This window comes from Pagrus major, chromosome 14 (genome assembly GCF_040436345.1).
Source record: "Pagrus major chromosome 14, Pma_NU_1.0".
NCBI lineage: Eukaryota > Metazoa > Chordata > Actinopteri > Spariformes > Sparidae > Pagrus > Pagrus major.
The window spans coordinates 25,832,996-25,846,875 of NC_133228.1; the positions used below are offsets into that span (position 1 = coordinate 25,832,996).

At 44.0% G+C, this 13,880-nt stretch overlaps 1 protein-coding gene across 4 annotated transcripts in view; it reads left to right on the top strand.

Moving 5' to 3' along the window:
- Positions 1 to 13,880, top strand: part of LOC141008555 (filamin-C-like) — a 74,220-nt gene that overhangs the window by 47,062 nt on the left and 13,278 nt on the right. For 3 of the 4 annotated variants that reach the window (XM_073480978.1, XM_073480980.1, XM_073480979.1), the window contains 16 exons: positions 14 to 137; positions 266 to 426; positions 517 to 607; positions 1,490 to 1,659; positions 1,742 to 1,859; positions 2,194 to 2,456; positions 3,445 to 4,042; positions 4,632 to 4,805; positions 7,100 to 7,262; positions 7,385 to 7,545; positions 7,666 to 7,833; positions 9,036 to 9,159; positions 9,242 to 9,398; positions 11,651 to 11,840; positions 11,935 to 11,958; positions 13,268 to 13,515. In XM_073480978.1, coding sequence (XP_073337079.1) covers positions 14 to 137; positions 266 to 426; positions 517 to 607; positions 1,490 to 1,659; positions 1,742 to 1,859; positions 2,194 to 2,456; positions 3,445 to 4,042; positions 4,632 to 4,805; positions 7,100 to 7,262; positions 7,385 to 7,545; positions 7,666 to 7,833; positions 9,036 to 9,159; positions 9,242 to 9,398; positions 11,651 to 11,840; positions 11,935 to 11,958; positions 13,268 to 13,515 — 2,934 coding nt within the window. The remainder of the gene's footprint in view (positions 1 to 13; positions 138 to 265; positions 427 to 516; positions 608 to 1,489; positions 1,660 to 1,741; positions 1,860 to 2,193; positions 2,457 to 3,444; positions 4,043 to 4,631; positions 4,806 to 7,099; positions 7,263 to 7,384; positions 7,546 to 7,665; positions 7,834 to 9,035; positions 9,160 to 9,241; positions 9,399 to 11,650; positions 11,841 to 11,934; positions 11,959 to 13,267; positions 13,516 to 13,880) is intronic. The other variant, XM_073480981.1, reaches the window with a different exon arrangement.

A 13,880-nucleotide genomic window follows, 5' to 3' on the forward strand; every position in this document is an offset into this window, starting at 1 on the left:
TCTTGTGAACCAGGTGACGATCGGAGAAGGCAGCCATCCAGAGAATGTGAAGGTTTACGGTCCAGGTGTGGAGAAGGCGGGACTGAAGGCCAACGAGCCGACATACTTCACTGTGGACTGCAGCGAGGCCGGACAGGGTGAGATGATCCTACATCACACCTGTGTCAAGTCTTTTATCCTCATATTTGTGTTATTATCTTAATTATGAAAAAAGCAGCTCAAGTATGACACGAGTAAGGTTTATTATCACTCTTGTTACCTGCAGGTGACGTCAGCATTGGGATCAAGTGTGCTCCAGGTGTGGTCGGTCCTGCGGAGGCTGACATCGACTTTGACATCATCAAAAACGACAACGACACGTTCACAGTGAAGTACACGCCTCCAGGTGCCGGGCAGTACACCATCATGGTGCTGTTCGCTGATCAGGTGAGCGCGCAGACTGGGGAACTGCTTCTGGAAACGGTGTCTGTTAAAACAAGATGTTTAACAAACCTCCCATCTTTAATGTTGGAACAGGAAATCCCCATCAGCCCCTTCAGAATAAAGGTGGATCCTTCCCACGATGCAGCTAAAGTCCGAGCAGAAGGACCCGGACTCAACAAGACAGGTAAACAAGAAAGTGACAGAGAATTATTTTTTCAGAGACAGAATATTTTAATATTGTAACGACTACACCTTCATTCTATATTTTGTTGAGTTGTGTACTTACATTATTTACCAACCAGAGAAATCCACAAGTTTCCTCAAGGTAACGGTGGTTTCACCTGGTCGCTATAACTTCAGGAGAGTCAGTGAGAGAGGAGGGAGTCGGAGAACGAGACATAAATGTGAAGACAACTTTAAAACATTGTTAAAGTTTGTGGCTGAGTCGCATCAGATTTTCATCAGAAATAGAAGTTGTTTATTGGCGTGTTAATGATACTTTTTCAACACAAACAGCCAGATTACTTTACTGTACATTGTACAACCTCTGAGTGAAGTCAGCACTCAGCAGAGACTCTGGTTCTGGTTCTGGTTCTGGTTCTCTGTCTCCTTTCTGTAACATCAGGTTCATGAAGTAAAGTACATTTCCCCTCCAGCTCCAGTCAGCAGTCAACATTACGCAAAGATGCAAATCTGTGTCTAATTACGTGTTTTCATCGGCTTTGTGTGAAACCTCCATGCACAAACATTCAGTTCACTTTCTGAGGAAACCTATTTTTCTACAGTCAGTGGTGGGAACACACCATCAGGGGTTTATCCACCCTTGTTTTTTTACCCCACCCTGTTTTTGGGACCCAGCTTTTATTTAAGAAAATACAATTGAAAATGTAATAAATGTTTCATTCCCTTAATGAACAGAGACCCAACAAATGTCACATCGTCATGATTATAAATTCAAGAAGAATGTGATGTGGCTCCGGGTGTTTATTCCTCCAGAAGGTCTGGATCTGTAATAAGCCTCCATGTTATGAGTTTTTAAGTTGTATTCCTCCTGAACTCTGTGCAGGTGTTGAAGTGGGAAAACCGACTCACTTCACCATTTACACAAAAGGAGCCGGTAAAGCCAAACCTGAGGTTCACTTCACCGGAGCAGCTAAAGGCGAAGCGGTCAGAGACTTTGAGATCATCGATAACCACGACTACTCGTACACCGTCCGCTACACCGCGGTGCAACAGGTCAGACAGCTCTGATTTCTGTTTATATACAGTATATGAGCTGATTGATGAACTGATGTTAACTGTAGTTTGTGTCCATCAGGGGAACGTGTCCATCACTGTGTGTCACGGAGGAGACCCGATCCCTAAGAGTCCATTTAACATCAGCGTGGCCCCCCCGCTGGACATCAACAAGGTCAAAGTTCAGGGTTTGAACAACAGTGAGTACGTCTGAGTCTGATCTGAGTGTTATTTTAACAGTTTAGTTCACAACGCTAATTCATCCGGGTGATTTTTGAAAGGACTTCATTAGGTTTTTCACTGGATCGACCAAAATCAGACATCTCTCTCCGGTTCTCTGAACTGATATTCAATGGAACCACTCTCCTTATTTACTGAACATCTAGTTCAAGTTTTTGGTTGGGGATAAATTGTTCCTCAGAAGATGTTTATCCAGACTGAAATCTTCTAAAGTAATGTGTACCAAGGCTTAACCTCACTGACTTTCATAACCCTAAACATCCTGCTTTATCTGTTCTTGTGTGCGAATCAAAGAGGTGGATGTCGGGAAGGACGAGGAGTTCACGGTCAGTACTCAGGGTGCTGGAGGTCAAGGCAAACTGGATGTCAAGATCACCTCACCGTCACGTCGACCAATCCCCTGCAAGCTGGAGTCAGGCACGGCCAATGAGGTGCACACAGTGAAGTACATTCCCCCTGAGGAGGGACCGTACAGAGTGGACATCAGCTACGACGGAAACCCTGTACCAGGAAGTCCATTCACTGTGGAGGGTGTCATGCCCCCTGACCCTTCCAAGGTGAGTTAAAGATATTTTCCTCAAAGCTTTTTTTAATGTTTCAGAAAGTCTTTCAATATTTTTGTTAAATAGAGCAGCTTTTATCCTTAAAAGCTCCCACAAACTTCGCAAAATCTGTTTTGTTCAGCACGTCCTTTGCAGCAGAAACAAATGAATTTAAAGAGATGCTTCACCCAAAATCTTTTGAGTAGGCAACACTCAACAAGTTGGACCAAAATTGGTCAACCTAAAGTTATTAACACCTCAAAGAGCCTAGCCCTGATCCTGAAGCCTCATACTGCGTATCCCAGTCCTACATTGACATCTCAAGAAACCTGCTTTACAGGCAAAACATTGAAAGTACAAGCTGACTAGATGGTAGACAATCTTCCTTTTGTAGTCCAGGTTAACCTTTTTTTATAAGGGTAAACTTAATTTGGTCTGAGAAAACTTTTCTTGATCCAAATGAACTTTTCTTGGTCTGAGTTTACGTTTTTTTAAGTCCAGGTAAAAATGTATTTGTTCTTCTGAGTTAACTCTTTTGGTTCGAGTGAACCTTTCCTGGTTTGAGTAAACCTTAAACCTTTCCTGGTCGAGATAAACTTTTCTTGGTCTGACTAAACCTTTTTTCAGTCCAGGTAAACATTTATTTGTTCGAGTAACATTCTTGATGTTCTTCTGAGTAAACCTTTCTTGGTGCAAGTAAACTATTCTTGGTCCAGATAAACTTTCCTTGTAGGACTACCCCTCTCTTGGTCAGAGTAACAATGATCTCAGTTATTTAGACAGGGTTACTGCGTCTACTGGTTCAAGATGTATTCAGTAATCCTTCCATTGATGGATTCCTCATGTAACCCTGAGAACAGGTTCTTCCAGAACCTTTTCTTGAAGCTTCCTCCAGTTTCAATTTAAAGAACCTCCAAAAGTTCCCCCGAAGATCTTGTACTGGTGCATGCTGCATTAGCGTCACAAACTTGTCTCTCATCTCTTTTGCGTGTTTACCTTCCAGGTTCGAGCCTACGGTCCAGGTCTTCAGGGCGGTATTGTGGGTAAACCTGCCCCCTTTGCCATTGACACAAAGGGAGCTGGTACTGGTGGTCTGGGCCTGACAGTAGAGGGACCCTGTGAGGCCAAGATCGAATGCCAAGACAATGGTGACGGATCCTGCTCTGTGTCCTACCTGCCCACTGAGCCTGGTGAGTACGCCATCAACATCTTGTTCGCAGACCAGCACATTCCTGGGTCGCCCTTCAAGGCCGCGGTCCAGTCGGTGTTCGACCCCAGCAAGGTGACGGCCAGCGGCCCCGGCCTGGAGCGAGGGAAGGTCAACGAGGACGGATCCTTCACAGTGGACTGCTCGAAAGCCGGAGAGGCCGAGCTCACCATCGAGATCATCTCTGACTCCGGAGCCAAAGCTGAAGTTCACGTCCAGAACAACAGCGATGGGACTTACTCCATCACCTACATCCCACAGTTCCATGGCATGTACACCATCACCATCAAATATGGAGGGCACCCAGTGCCAAAATTCCCCGCCCGACTACAGGTGGACCCAGCTATCGACACCAGCGGGGTGAAGGTCTACGGACCAGGAGTGGAACCCAGAGGTGAGGGTTAAAGATATCGCTCTGCCCAGTTACAAGCTGGTGGACTGAGGTGTATATATATTTTTTATTAAACTGATACCTGATCTTTAATTTACTGCTGAAATCACATTAAAAATCTGTTTGGTGTTTGGTTTTGTAGCCGGCAATCCTGTATGTTAATTTCAAAAGCACTTAACTGATAAACTATGTAAACTCTTCTTCAGGGTGCACAACTGTTACCTTGATTGAATTTCTTTCACTTTTTGATTGCAAATTTGGCATCAGTGTGACTGGTGTGAATAAACTGTCAGAGCCTGGTTCAGAGCTGCACATGGTTGAACTTTAGTTTCCAACTCTCTGCTGGTCTGTGGTCTGTTGTTATGACGAAGGGACTGTGTGATCTGGTTTGGACTCGGCTCTCTCTGGTTTAATTACTGGCCTCCTCCGCTTCTCAATTATGACAGTTAATAAACTCACAGGAGCACATTTGCAGTTTTAGAGGCTACACTTCACTCATTGTGTGTTGCATTTAGCTTCCTTTTATGATCAGTTTTTAGAATCAGATTTGGTTTCTTCTCCTTATGTTTTTATATTTGTTGTGTCTCTGCAGGCGTCCTCAGAGAAGTGACCACACATTTCACAGTGGACGCCCGAGCTCACTACAAGAGTGGCGGCAGCCATATCAAAGCCTGCATTTCCAACCCATCAGGTGTCAACACAGATGCCTACATCACCGACAAAGGCGACGGGACCTACAGGGTGGAGTACACACCCTACGAGGACGGTGAGACTATTTTGTGTATTGGTCTACAGAAGGTTGGAGGCAGGAGGTGATGAGAGAGTCTGTTGGATTCAGTTTCAGAAACACAGAACAGGCAGGAGGAGGGTCAGCTGCTGTTTTATGGATGTTTTTCCACAGCAACAATTATAATGTTGACATGAAGTGCCTTGTGGTTTTCATAAAGCTTCTGTTTTCCCTCTGCCACAGTAAAAGGAAAGAGGCGTGCGAGGCATTTGTGGCTTCAGCAAATAAACTTGTTGCTGCAGAATGATTTCATCATGTTTAGCACTCTTAATGTCTAACTTTTATGGTGTTTTAAACACAATCCAAATGTTAACTGAAGTGTTACTCAATTTATGTTATCATGCTAACAGTAGGGCACTAAAGGGCTAACTTCAGCATGCTAGCTTTAAACCTAAGCTGAGTAAACTAAGTCAACACGAGTGAAAAAGGGATATTTTCCATCATGACGATCCGCTAACATGCTAATTCTTTAAGTGTGCCTTAACTATTCTTATTGTAAACATGCATCATAATTATTAAACAAACTATATCTTGTTAACATGCTAATAAAGCAACATGTTTGATAACCTGTTAGCTAACGTTAGCATTCAACCGCTTCCTAGCTAAAGTCACAGTTTGATTACGTCCAGTGTGTTTCACTTCCAGGCGTATATAAACAGGTACAAGATGAATGTTCATATTTTGTGACTAATTTACGCCTTTCCTATCATATTGTGTAACACTATCAAACAGTAACGTTAGCTATGAAGTGTTTGAATGCTAACGTTAGCTAATTGGTTATCAGATATGTTGTTTTCTTGAAATATGGCCACATCAGAAAGTGGTGAAATGTATTGAACAAGTATTTGTTAGATTCACCACATTAATAAGATTTACAATCTGGAACACAGTACAACATTTGAGCTTTCTACCCCGAGTGTGATGTCAGAGGAAAATGGCTGCCAGATGAATATGGTCTATGGTGAAGGTAATTCAACCTGAACGTAATAGTAATAGCATTACAGTATATTTATAGTATTTTAATCCTCACATGGCAAACTGTCTTGAAGTAGGATGCGTGCCAAATAAACAGAGATGAGGGCAGTAATGCAATAGTGTCTCTGAGAAAAGCTGTAACAGATATACAGCGTACGATATAGAAATATGTATTTAAGATTAAATGAATGAATGTCGTCGAGTCTGTAAGAGCTCAGTGAAAGAGTAAAAGCAGGGTGAGAGGTGGGAGGGATGAGTGGATGGTATTAATAGCTGAAGTCTGTCTGCTCGCAGCAGATGGTTTTCCACTGATAGTAATGTGTGACATGCTGCAGCCCATTGCATTGTGGGACAGAAATACTCTCCCCTGTGGAGGCTTCAGTCACACTGGGATTTTAATGGAGCTGATTTGTCTGAGCTGTCTGTGTCTCTTCTGCTGCTCACATACAGTACATGCGCTTATAGCCAAAGGGTTGCTAAACTACAGTTTTGCAGGGTAGCTAGCTTGGTTGCCAACAGTACACCAAGACTTTAAGGCTCAATCCCATTTCCATTTGACCCCTGCCCTGCAGTTAAAGGGGTAGTGGTTGAGATCTCCCCCTATGAAATAAAACAACCCTTCAGACCCTAATACGATGATTGATGGCACTTATGTATTTCAGTATGGCGTCTTCAGCTGTGGTGATTTTCTTATGTTACTGTGGCACTATTTGTTCACAACTTTGCTTTAAAGGCTAACATTAGCAACCCATAGCTCCTACCCTGCCAGTGCCTCTGAAAAGCCTCCATTTGGATGGTGATTTAGCCCAAACACTTTACCCTACCCTCCTATCCCAAAAATCTCAAAGCGTGTGTGACTGATCTCTGTTGTGGAGCACTTTGTACTTCAGCAGATGAGGGTTTTACCAAACTGGATGGGGACACACAGCTTATAGCTTCCTCCATGTTGGACTCTCTGGCACTCAGTACCCTCAAAGGTTTGCACTGTCAAGACAGTTATTGGTTCAAAATTGGCCATAAATTAAGGTGGAGTTTGTGTCTGATTACTCGTGATGGTAAATGGGATACTGGGATACGATGCTGTCATATTTTCTTAGCATCGACGCCCATCAACTCTAGAGAAACAACGGCACATCCCAGCTTTGGTACTTTGACTTCTTGTGTTCTAGCTGTCAGTTGACACGCCAGTATGTGATAATTTGTGACAATCCCTTACCTTAGATCTAAGGTTTGGCAAGCTAACATGCTAAATGCTCCAAGTTAAAATAACCTATTTCTCTCTCCCTGTCTGTGTGCAGGTTTGCATCTGATTGAAGTGTTGTTCGATGACGTCTCGGTGCCAAAGAATCCATTCAGGGTGTCGGTGACTGAGGGTTGTGATCCTAGTCGAGTCCGAGCCTACGGTCCAGGCCTGGAGGAAGGACTGGTTAACAAACCAAACCGCTTCACTGTCGAGACCAGGTGATTTCACTCTCTTTTTTCATGTAGCACGCTTGGATTACTATCAAACAAGAATGTTTTGTCTTCGATTCAGTCCATCCAAACTTCCTTCTTATTTCCCCTCTGCCCTGTCTCCTCCTCAGAGGTGCTGGCACCGGAGGTCTTGGCCTGGCCATTGAGGGTCCGTCAGAAGCGAAAATGTCATGTAAGGACAACAAAGATGGCAGCTGCAGTGTAGAGTACATCCCTTTCACTCCTGGAGAGTACGACGTCAACATCACCTTCGGAGGCCTTCCTATCCCAGGTGATGATTCAGACTGCTTCATCCACCATTTTGTCAAAATCCTGGGCTATGTAAGGCAGCGTACGGTATAGATTCAGGTACAGCAATGACTTATTCTTTCCTCTTCTCTTTGTATTGCAGGAAGCCCATTTCGGGTTCCAGTGCGAGAGCTAGTTGATCCAAGTAAAGTGAAGTGTTCAGGTCCCGGCCTGGGAAGTGGAGTCCGAGCCCACGTCCCTCAGACCTTCACTGTAGACAACAGCAAGGCTGGGGTGGCCCCCCTAGTGGTCCAGCTGTATGGGCCCACAGGTAAGACCCTGAACACAACCCTGATTCGTCTTCACTTTCTTTCATGGACTAATCTCAACTGAAGGCCTTTGGATTCATGACGGATGTTTTCAAACTGGAAGTTTAGTCTGAATTCATGATGCTGTCGAGACTGATACCTACCTTCTTCAATAACTTATATCCGGGGTGACAGCAAAGACCCCAGAAACTGTTCACCTGATCAAGGCGATCTTAACTCTTGTCTTTCAAATGCTACAAGGATTTGTTTGCAGTCGCTGATACTGGCAGAAAGATATGTGACCTGGAAGCCCTAGAATTTTTTGCCAGACCAACTAAGATCTGAGTTAGACAAGAAAATGTAGACCCAAGACCTAGTTCAGTCATTTGTTTAGCCCCACCCTCTAGTCAAGACCATAAATGAGTCCTCACCCTAACTCTATTCTCAGTCCTAGTTCTGAACCAGTCCCTAGACGTGGAGGACCGACTAAAATCTCATCAGTCTTAAAGTCCAATGCTCAAACCTGCTTCAACACCAACAAATGAATGAGTCTAAAATTTGCAGTCAGAGTTCAATCCATACTGGAAAAATAACCTGACCTGAGAACCTTTAATTTCATTAAGACCAATTGGAAATCAAAATGCTCCAGACAGTGTGGACCCAACAGGTCCTCTGGGTTATCCTAAAGACCCTTTAGTGGTGGACTATAGTTGTAATCATGAGCTAATATTCAACCTGACCCTTCGTATACTCGTATATACGGTTAACTGAGCACTGACTGGTGGTTTGGAGAGTTATTTCCTCTCTAGCAGACGCAAGTATGAGCTTGTTGCCTGTCGGCTTTGGTCCTTGCAGTGTGTTCAAGTGCAACTTTTTGGCCACAGTACAGGCATCCTGAGGCGACACAACGGTCTGCCTTCATCAGCACTACTTCTCTGATGTCAGTTTGGTGTGTCGGGATGCTATGGCCATCCTGCTCTTCTACAGGAAGGACTAGGACTTAGTATACATGAAGATAGGGAGAATATGAGTTCATGATTACAACTTGAGTCCATGACTAAAGGGTCTTTGAGGACCAGATCAAACTGTATCTAGAACATCTTGATTTCTAATCGACCTGCTACTTCTTTGATGTCAGTTTGCTGTGTCTGGGCCCTTAAAGTCTAAAACTCAGTCTTGTCAAACAGCAGGTACAACTGATTTTGACACTCTCTCCACTCTTCAGGTGTAGCTGAGCCAATCAGCATCAAGGACAACGGCGACGGCACTCACACAGTCAACTACACTCCTGCCAATGATGGCCCGTACACGGTGTGTGTGAAGTACGCCGACCAGGAGGTCCCTCGCAGGTCAGTACGGAAGAGATCTGAACAAGAAAACTCATCATGTTGTCCTGGTTTGAGTTTTACCTTTCAAACTGTCTCCTCTCAGTCCTTTTAAGATCAAAACGTTACCGGCTCATGATGCCAGTAAAGTTCGAGCCAGCGGTCCAGGACTGAATGCATCCGGAGTGCCGGCCAGTCTGCCGGTTGAATTCACCATTGATGCCAGAGATGCCGGAGAGGGACTGCTCACAGTTCAGATACTGGTGAGTGACAGCTTCCCGTCTGGTTCTGGAGGTAATCATGAGTGAGAAAGACCAGGGTTTCAGCTCGTAAACCAGCTTGGTACAGTCGGTAACCTCTTCTTTCATGTACATGTAGAAAACTACAGATAACTTGAATTTAAACAGGAATCAGTTTGTGATCACAGGCTTCAGATTTATCTCATCAGGACTGGATGTGAGCCTGCACTCTTCTGATAATCTGTCTGTTTTAACCCCTGATTCAAACTGTCCATGTGACGTCCTGTTCTTCCTGCTGGGCTCGTTCCTGTTGCTGCAGGGTCCGGATGGATGCAGGCGTGAGGCCTCTGTGTTTGTGGAGGACTGGGGCAGGAGGGTGTGGGAGTCACATATAGTAAAGAAAACCATCCCCTTCAGTATTCATAAGAGAGGCTGTGTAAGGCCTTTACTCTCCTCCGTCACCTCCTCCCCTGTCTCATGTCTGCCCCCCCCCCCCCTGTTTAATCACAGAATATAAAGACATTGATGGATTTATGTTAGATTGATTTTTCTGCGTCGCATCGATGAAAGTTAATTCTTTCTATTTGACGTTCTGTGCAGATATATTTCATAGAGCCGGTGGACTCTTCGTGTAATATGATCCAGAAGTTCTGTTCTTTCAGACGGACTTCATTTGCTGATGAATGTGTTGTGATAGCATGAAAGCTCCAGAACAGCTGCTAAAGGACCAGATAAAGATGAAACATTATTACACGGCTCTATTGAATGCTGCTCTCTGATTGGTCCATCGCTGCGTTCTACGGTCCGTTATTTCTGTATAATGACCGTCGTCAAGTATAACAGACCGTTGCTAGGGACGGCGCTCTGATCCGCCCTGGCAACAAATAAATATATATTTATATATTTATAATAGACCGGACTTCTGAACACTTTTTAACTTACTGTTCTTTGTTGTTCTTGTTCCTTCTAGTTGAATGTTGTTATGTTTGTTTATGTTCATGTTTACGTCTATGTACATCGTGTGCGAAGAAAAACCAAGTCAAATTCCTTGTTTGTGTTTCAAATACTTGGCCAATAAAGCTGATTCTGATTCCGATTCTGAACATAAGCAGCATAAGCAAGACAGCTGGACTTTCAACGCGTTACACCAACCACAGCGTAAGAAGCAGCGCTGTCCAGCTCCTCTCTCAGGCCTCGAGAGTGAAAGTGAAAGTGAAAACTTTACCGACCAATCCTTGTCGCTGCTGAATCATTGTGACTGATTATTTATTATTTATTTCACTCGTAAGCCGTGTAATAAGCAGGATAATGTATAGTTAGTTGGTTGTTCTGGAGAAATAAACCCCTTCAGGTTGTATGAAACCCCTCCGCTTCGCGTACATTATCCCTTACTTAAATACCTCAAGAATATTTAATTATAAACAACAAAATCTGCTTTTACTCTCTATTAAACAAGAATAAATAAATTCATAGTGAGTCGTTGAGTTGGAGACACTTTATAAACTGTGTGAAACTCTGTCTCTGACTAATTCTTTATTATTTGTTCCTTCTTGTAAATTCAGCAAATGTTCTACATTAACACGTTCACCAGCTACAACAATAACATGATGAACACATGAATGCATCAATAATTATGATGATACTTTAAGTATATTCTGATAAGTAAAGGACTGATACAGATTCGGGGATCAGATCTGTTTACTCCCTCCTCCCTCCTGTGGTTCATGTGGACTGACCTCCATCAGTTTGTCTAATGATCTAACAGACGTGTGGTTCAGTTCTCCACTAACCAGAGTGCTTCGTAAACCCGCCTCCGTCCATCCATCCACCCCTCCTCTGCTGCACTGAGTAGCGTTAGAAGCTGTGTGATGTTGATGTGAACAGTACATGTGAGTACTGTGAACACCACTGGTCTCAAACCATCAGCGGCCATCCAGGGTTTTTATTCCAGCAGAAACCGTCAGAGAGTCAGAACTCAAGAGCACCAAATTATTGTGTTGTGGAGTTTAAGACCTTCGAGTCTGGAGTCTGAGTCCAGTGACAGCTGTCTGAAAACTATGTTAATAAACATTGTTGGACTGTCTGAGCGGACGCCAGCTGCCAGAGTTATTATGGATCCCTTCTCTTAGCACGACTGGCCGTGGGTTGGTCAGGTTTTGGCACGAGTCGGGTTGTATCTCAAAGGAACATGGTTCTGTAGGAGACCACTGATGGCCGCAGTCATGTACCTTAAAACACATTCACACGTCGCTGACTTCCTGTCCATGTGTCTCCAGGATCCGGAGGGAAAACCTAAGAAAGCGAACATCCGGGACAACAGAGACGGTACGTACACGGTGTCCTATGTCCCGGACATGACCGGACGCTACACCATTACCATCAAGTACGGAGGAGACGAGATCCCCTACTCACCGTACCGCATCCACGCCCTGCCCACCGGAGACGCCAGCAAGTGTCTGGTGACAGGTCAGACTCCGCCCATCACTGCTCTGGGAACCAATCAGATTTCATCATCATGAATGTGTCACAGCGTCAATGATCCTCTGGTTGTTTCTTACAGTGTCGATCGGAGGACACGGACTGGGTGAGTATGCTTAACTTGCACTTTTTACTGAGTTTGTTTTATTCAGAGGTTCCCGTGCTGTCTGAGACGTCTGGTAGAGCCATGGAGACGTTTCTTTAAATGTGAACAGTCAGTAAAACAGCCGCTTGTATTAATAAGTAGCAGGTTTAGTAGAAAGAACGGTGGTGTTGAAGCGTCTCTGGTCTCGGTGGTGAGAGGAGACACAGATCAACAGGGGAACAGACTTTGTCACAACACCGGAGCGTCTCCATCCGGTGATCGTCCGTCTGTTCACTCTTGTTTTAGCTCGGTTTCTATCACTCTCCCTCTTCACCGTCTTCGCCTCCTCCATCAGCAGCTTCTGTTTGTTCTGCAGTGCCGAGTTTCCACAGTTATTCTCGTTGTTCCACCGTTACCTGAAGATAGTGACCGGGGAAAATGATGCCTCTTCCTGATTGGTTGGCTTATTTTTTCCAGGAAATTTCCAGCGTAGTGTCCGACTGAATATGACAGTGACAGTGAGGACTAAATGAACCAATCTGTACATGGATGGTGTCATTTTCCTACAGACATTACACTGTGACATCACTGTGACGTCACTGTGACATCAGGATTTACTGCAGAATGAGAAGTTAGAGTGAAACAGTTGTTTTCTGTCAGTTTAACCGATAATTCTTGTTTATACAAGATGTCATATTGTTGGTGGTGATGTAAAAACCTTTAATATCTCTGGTTGTTTTAAACTGTTACAGGAAATATTACAAATCAATATGCAGGAGAAAATATGTAATATTTTACTAATCATGGAGCGGATGGACTCATTTGGTTCGCTCACTGAGCAACATCAGCTAGAATCTTTTTATTTATAAGCAAACATAAAACAAATGATTAATCATGAATTGAAGGAGGCTTATCAAGGACACGATTAGTATCAAACTAAACAGTTTGTTAGGTGAAATGATCTGTTAATAGTGAAACTGTAAACATTTGCTACGATAGAAGATTTAGTGTCTCCTGCCCTCAGTCCTCATGGCCTCTCTTTAATAACACCACGGGGGCAGATGAGCAGCAGATGCCCCTCTGATGAGCTCAGAGCTGCCCTGCTGTGACCTGGGAAGCAAAAATAAATCCAAACTGCCCGAGAGGAGGTCCCCCTCTCTGAGACCTCCGACTCTAAGCCTCTGAATGTGTTTAGAGGAGAAAATAAATCAAATCAAACAAATAGGAATAAAGATACAAACATTCTAAGCAAAATAGTTTTCAAAGACATTTAAAAAGGAAAAATCCCACTCACTGTTTGTCACCGACTGATCCGTTGTCGTCTCGTCAGGATCAGGTATCGGCCCGACCATCCAGATCGGAGAGGAGACCGTCATCACTGTGGATGCAAAGGCTGCTGGAAAAGGTAAAGTCACCTGTAAGGTGTCGACTCCAGACGGAGCGGAGCTGGACGTGGACGTGGTGGAGAACGCCGACGGCACATTTGATATTTACTACACGGCTCCGGAGCCCGGGAAGTACGTCATCACCATCCGGTTTGGAGGAGAAAACATCCCCAACAGCCCCTTCCACGTGGTGGTGAGTCCCAGCAGAAGGTTCAGGGTGAAAGGGTTCAGACGTCTGTAGCATGTTGTGTCTGTTGTTTAAGATTAGCTTAACTTTAAAGGAACAGTTCACCCAAAAAAAAGGAAAGTTCAGTCATTATCCCCCCATGCTATATAGATAACGTGTGAATTTTACTTTTTGGGTGAATTGTCCCTTTAATAAATGATGTCAGTCTTAGCTTAGCTTAAGGTTCATGCTAACACAGAGCACTGAAATGCTAACATGCTAAATGTTAACATGAGATTAAATTAAAAGACCTGCAGTGTAAACGTGTCCTCGAACACATCACGATGTCGTTCCTTTTGTCACATATAAAAACAACAAAACTGACACGTTTG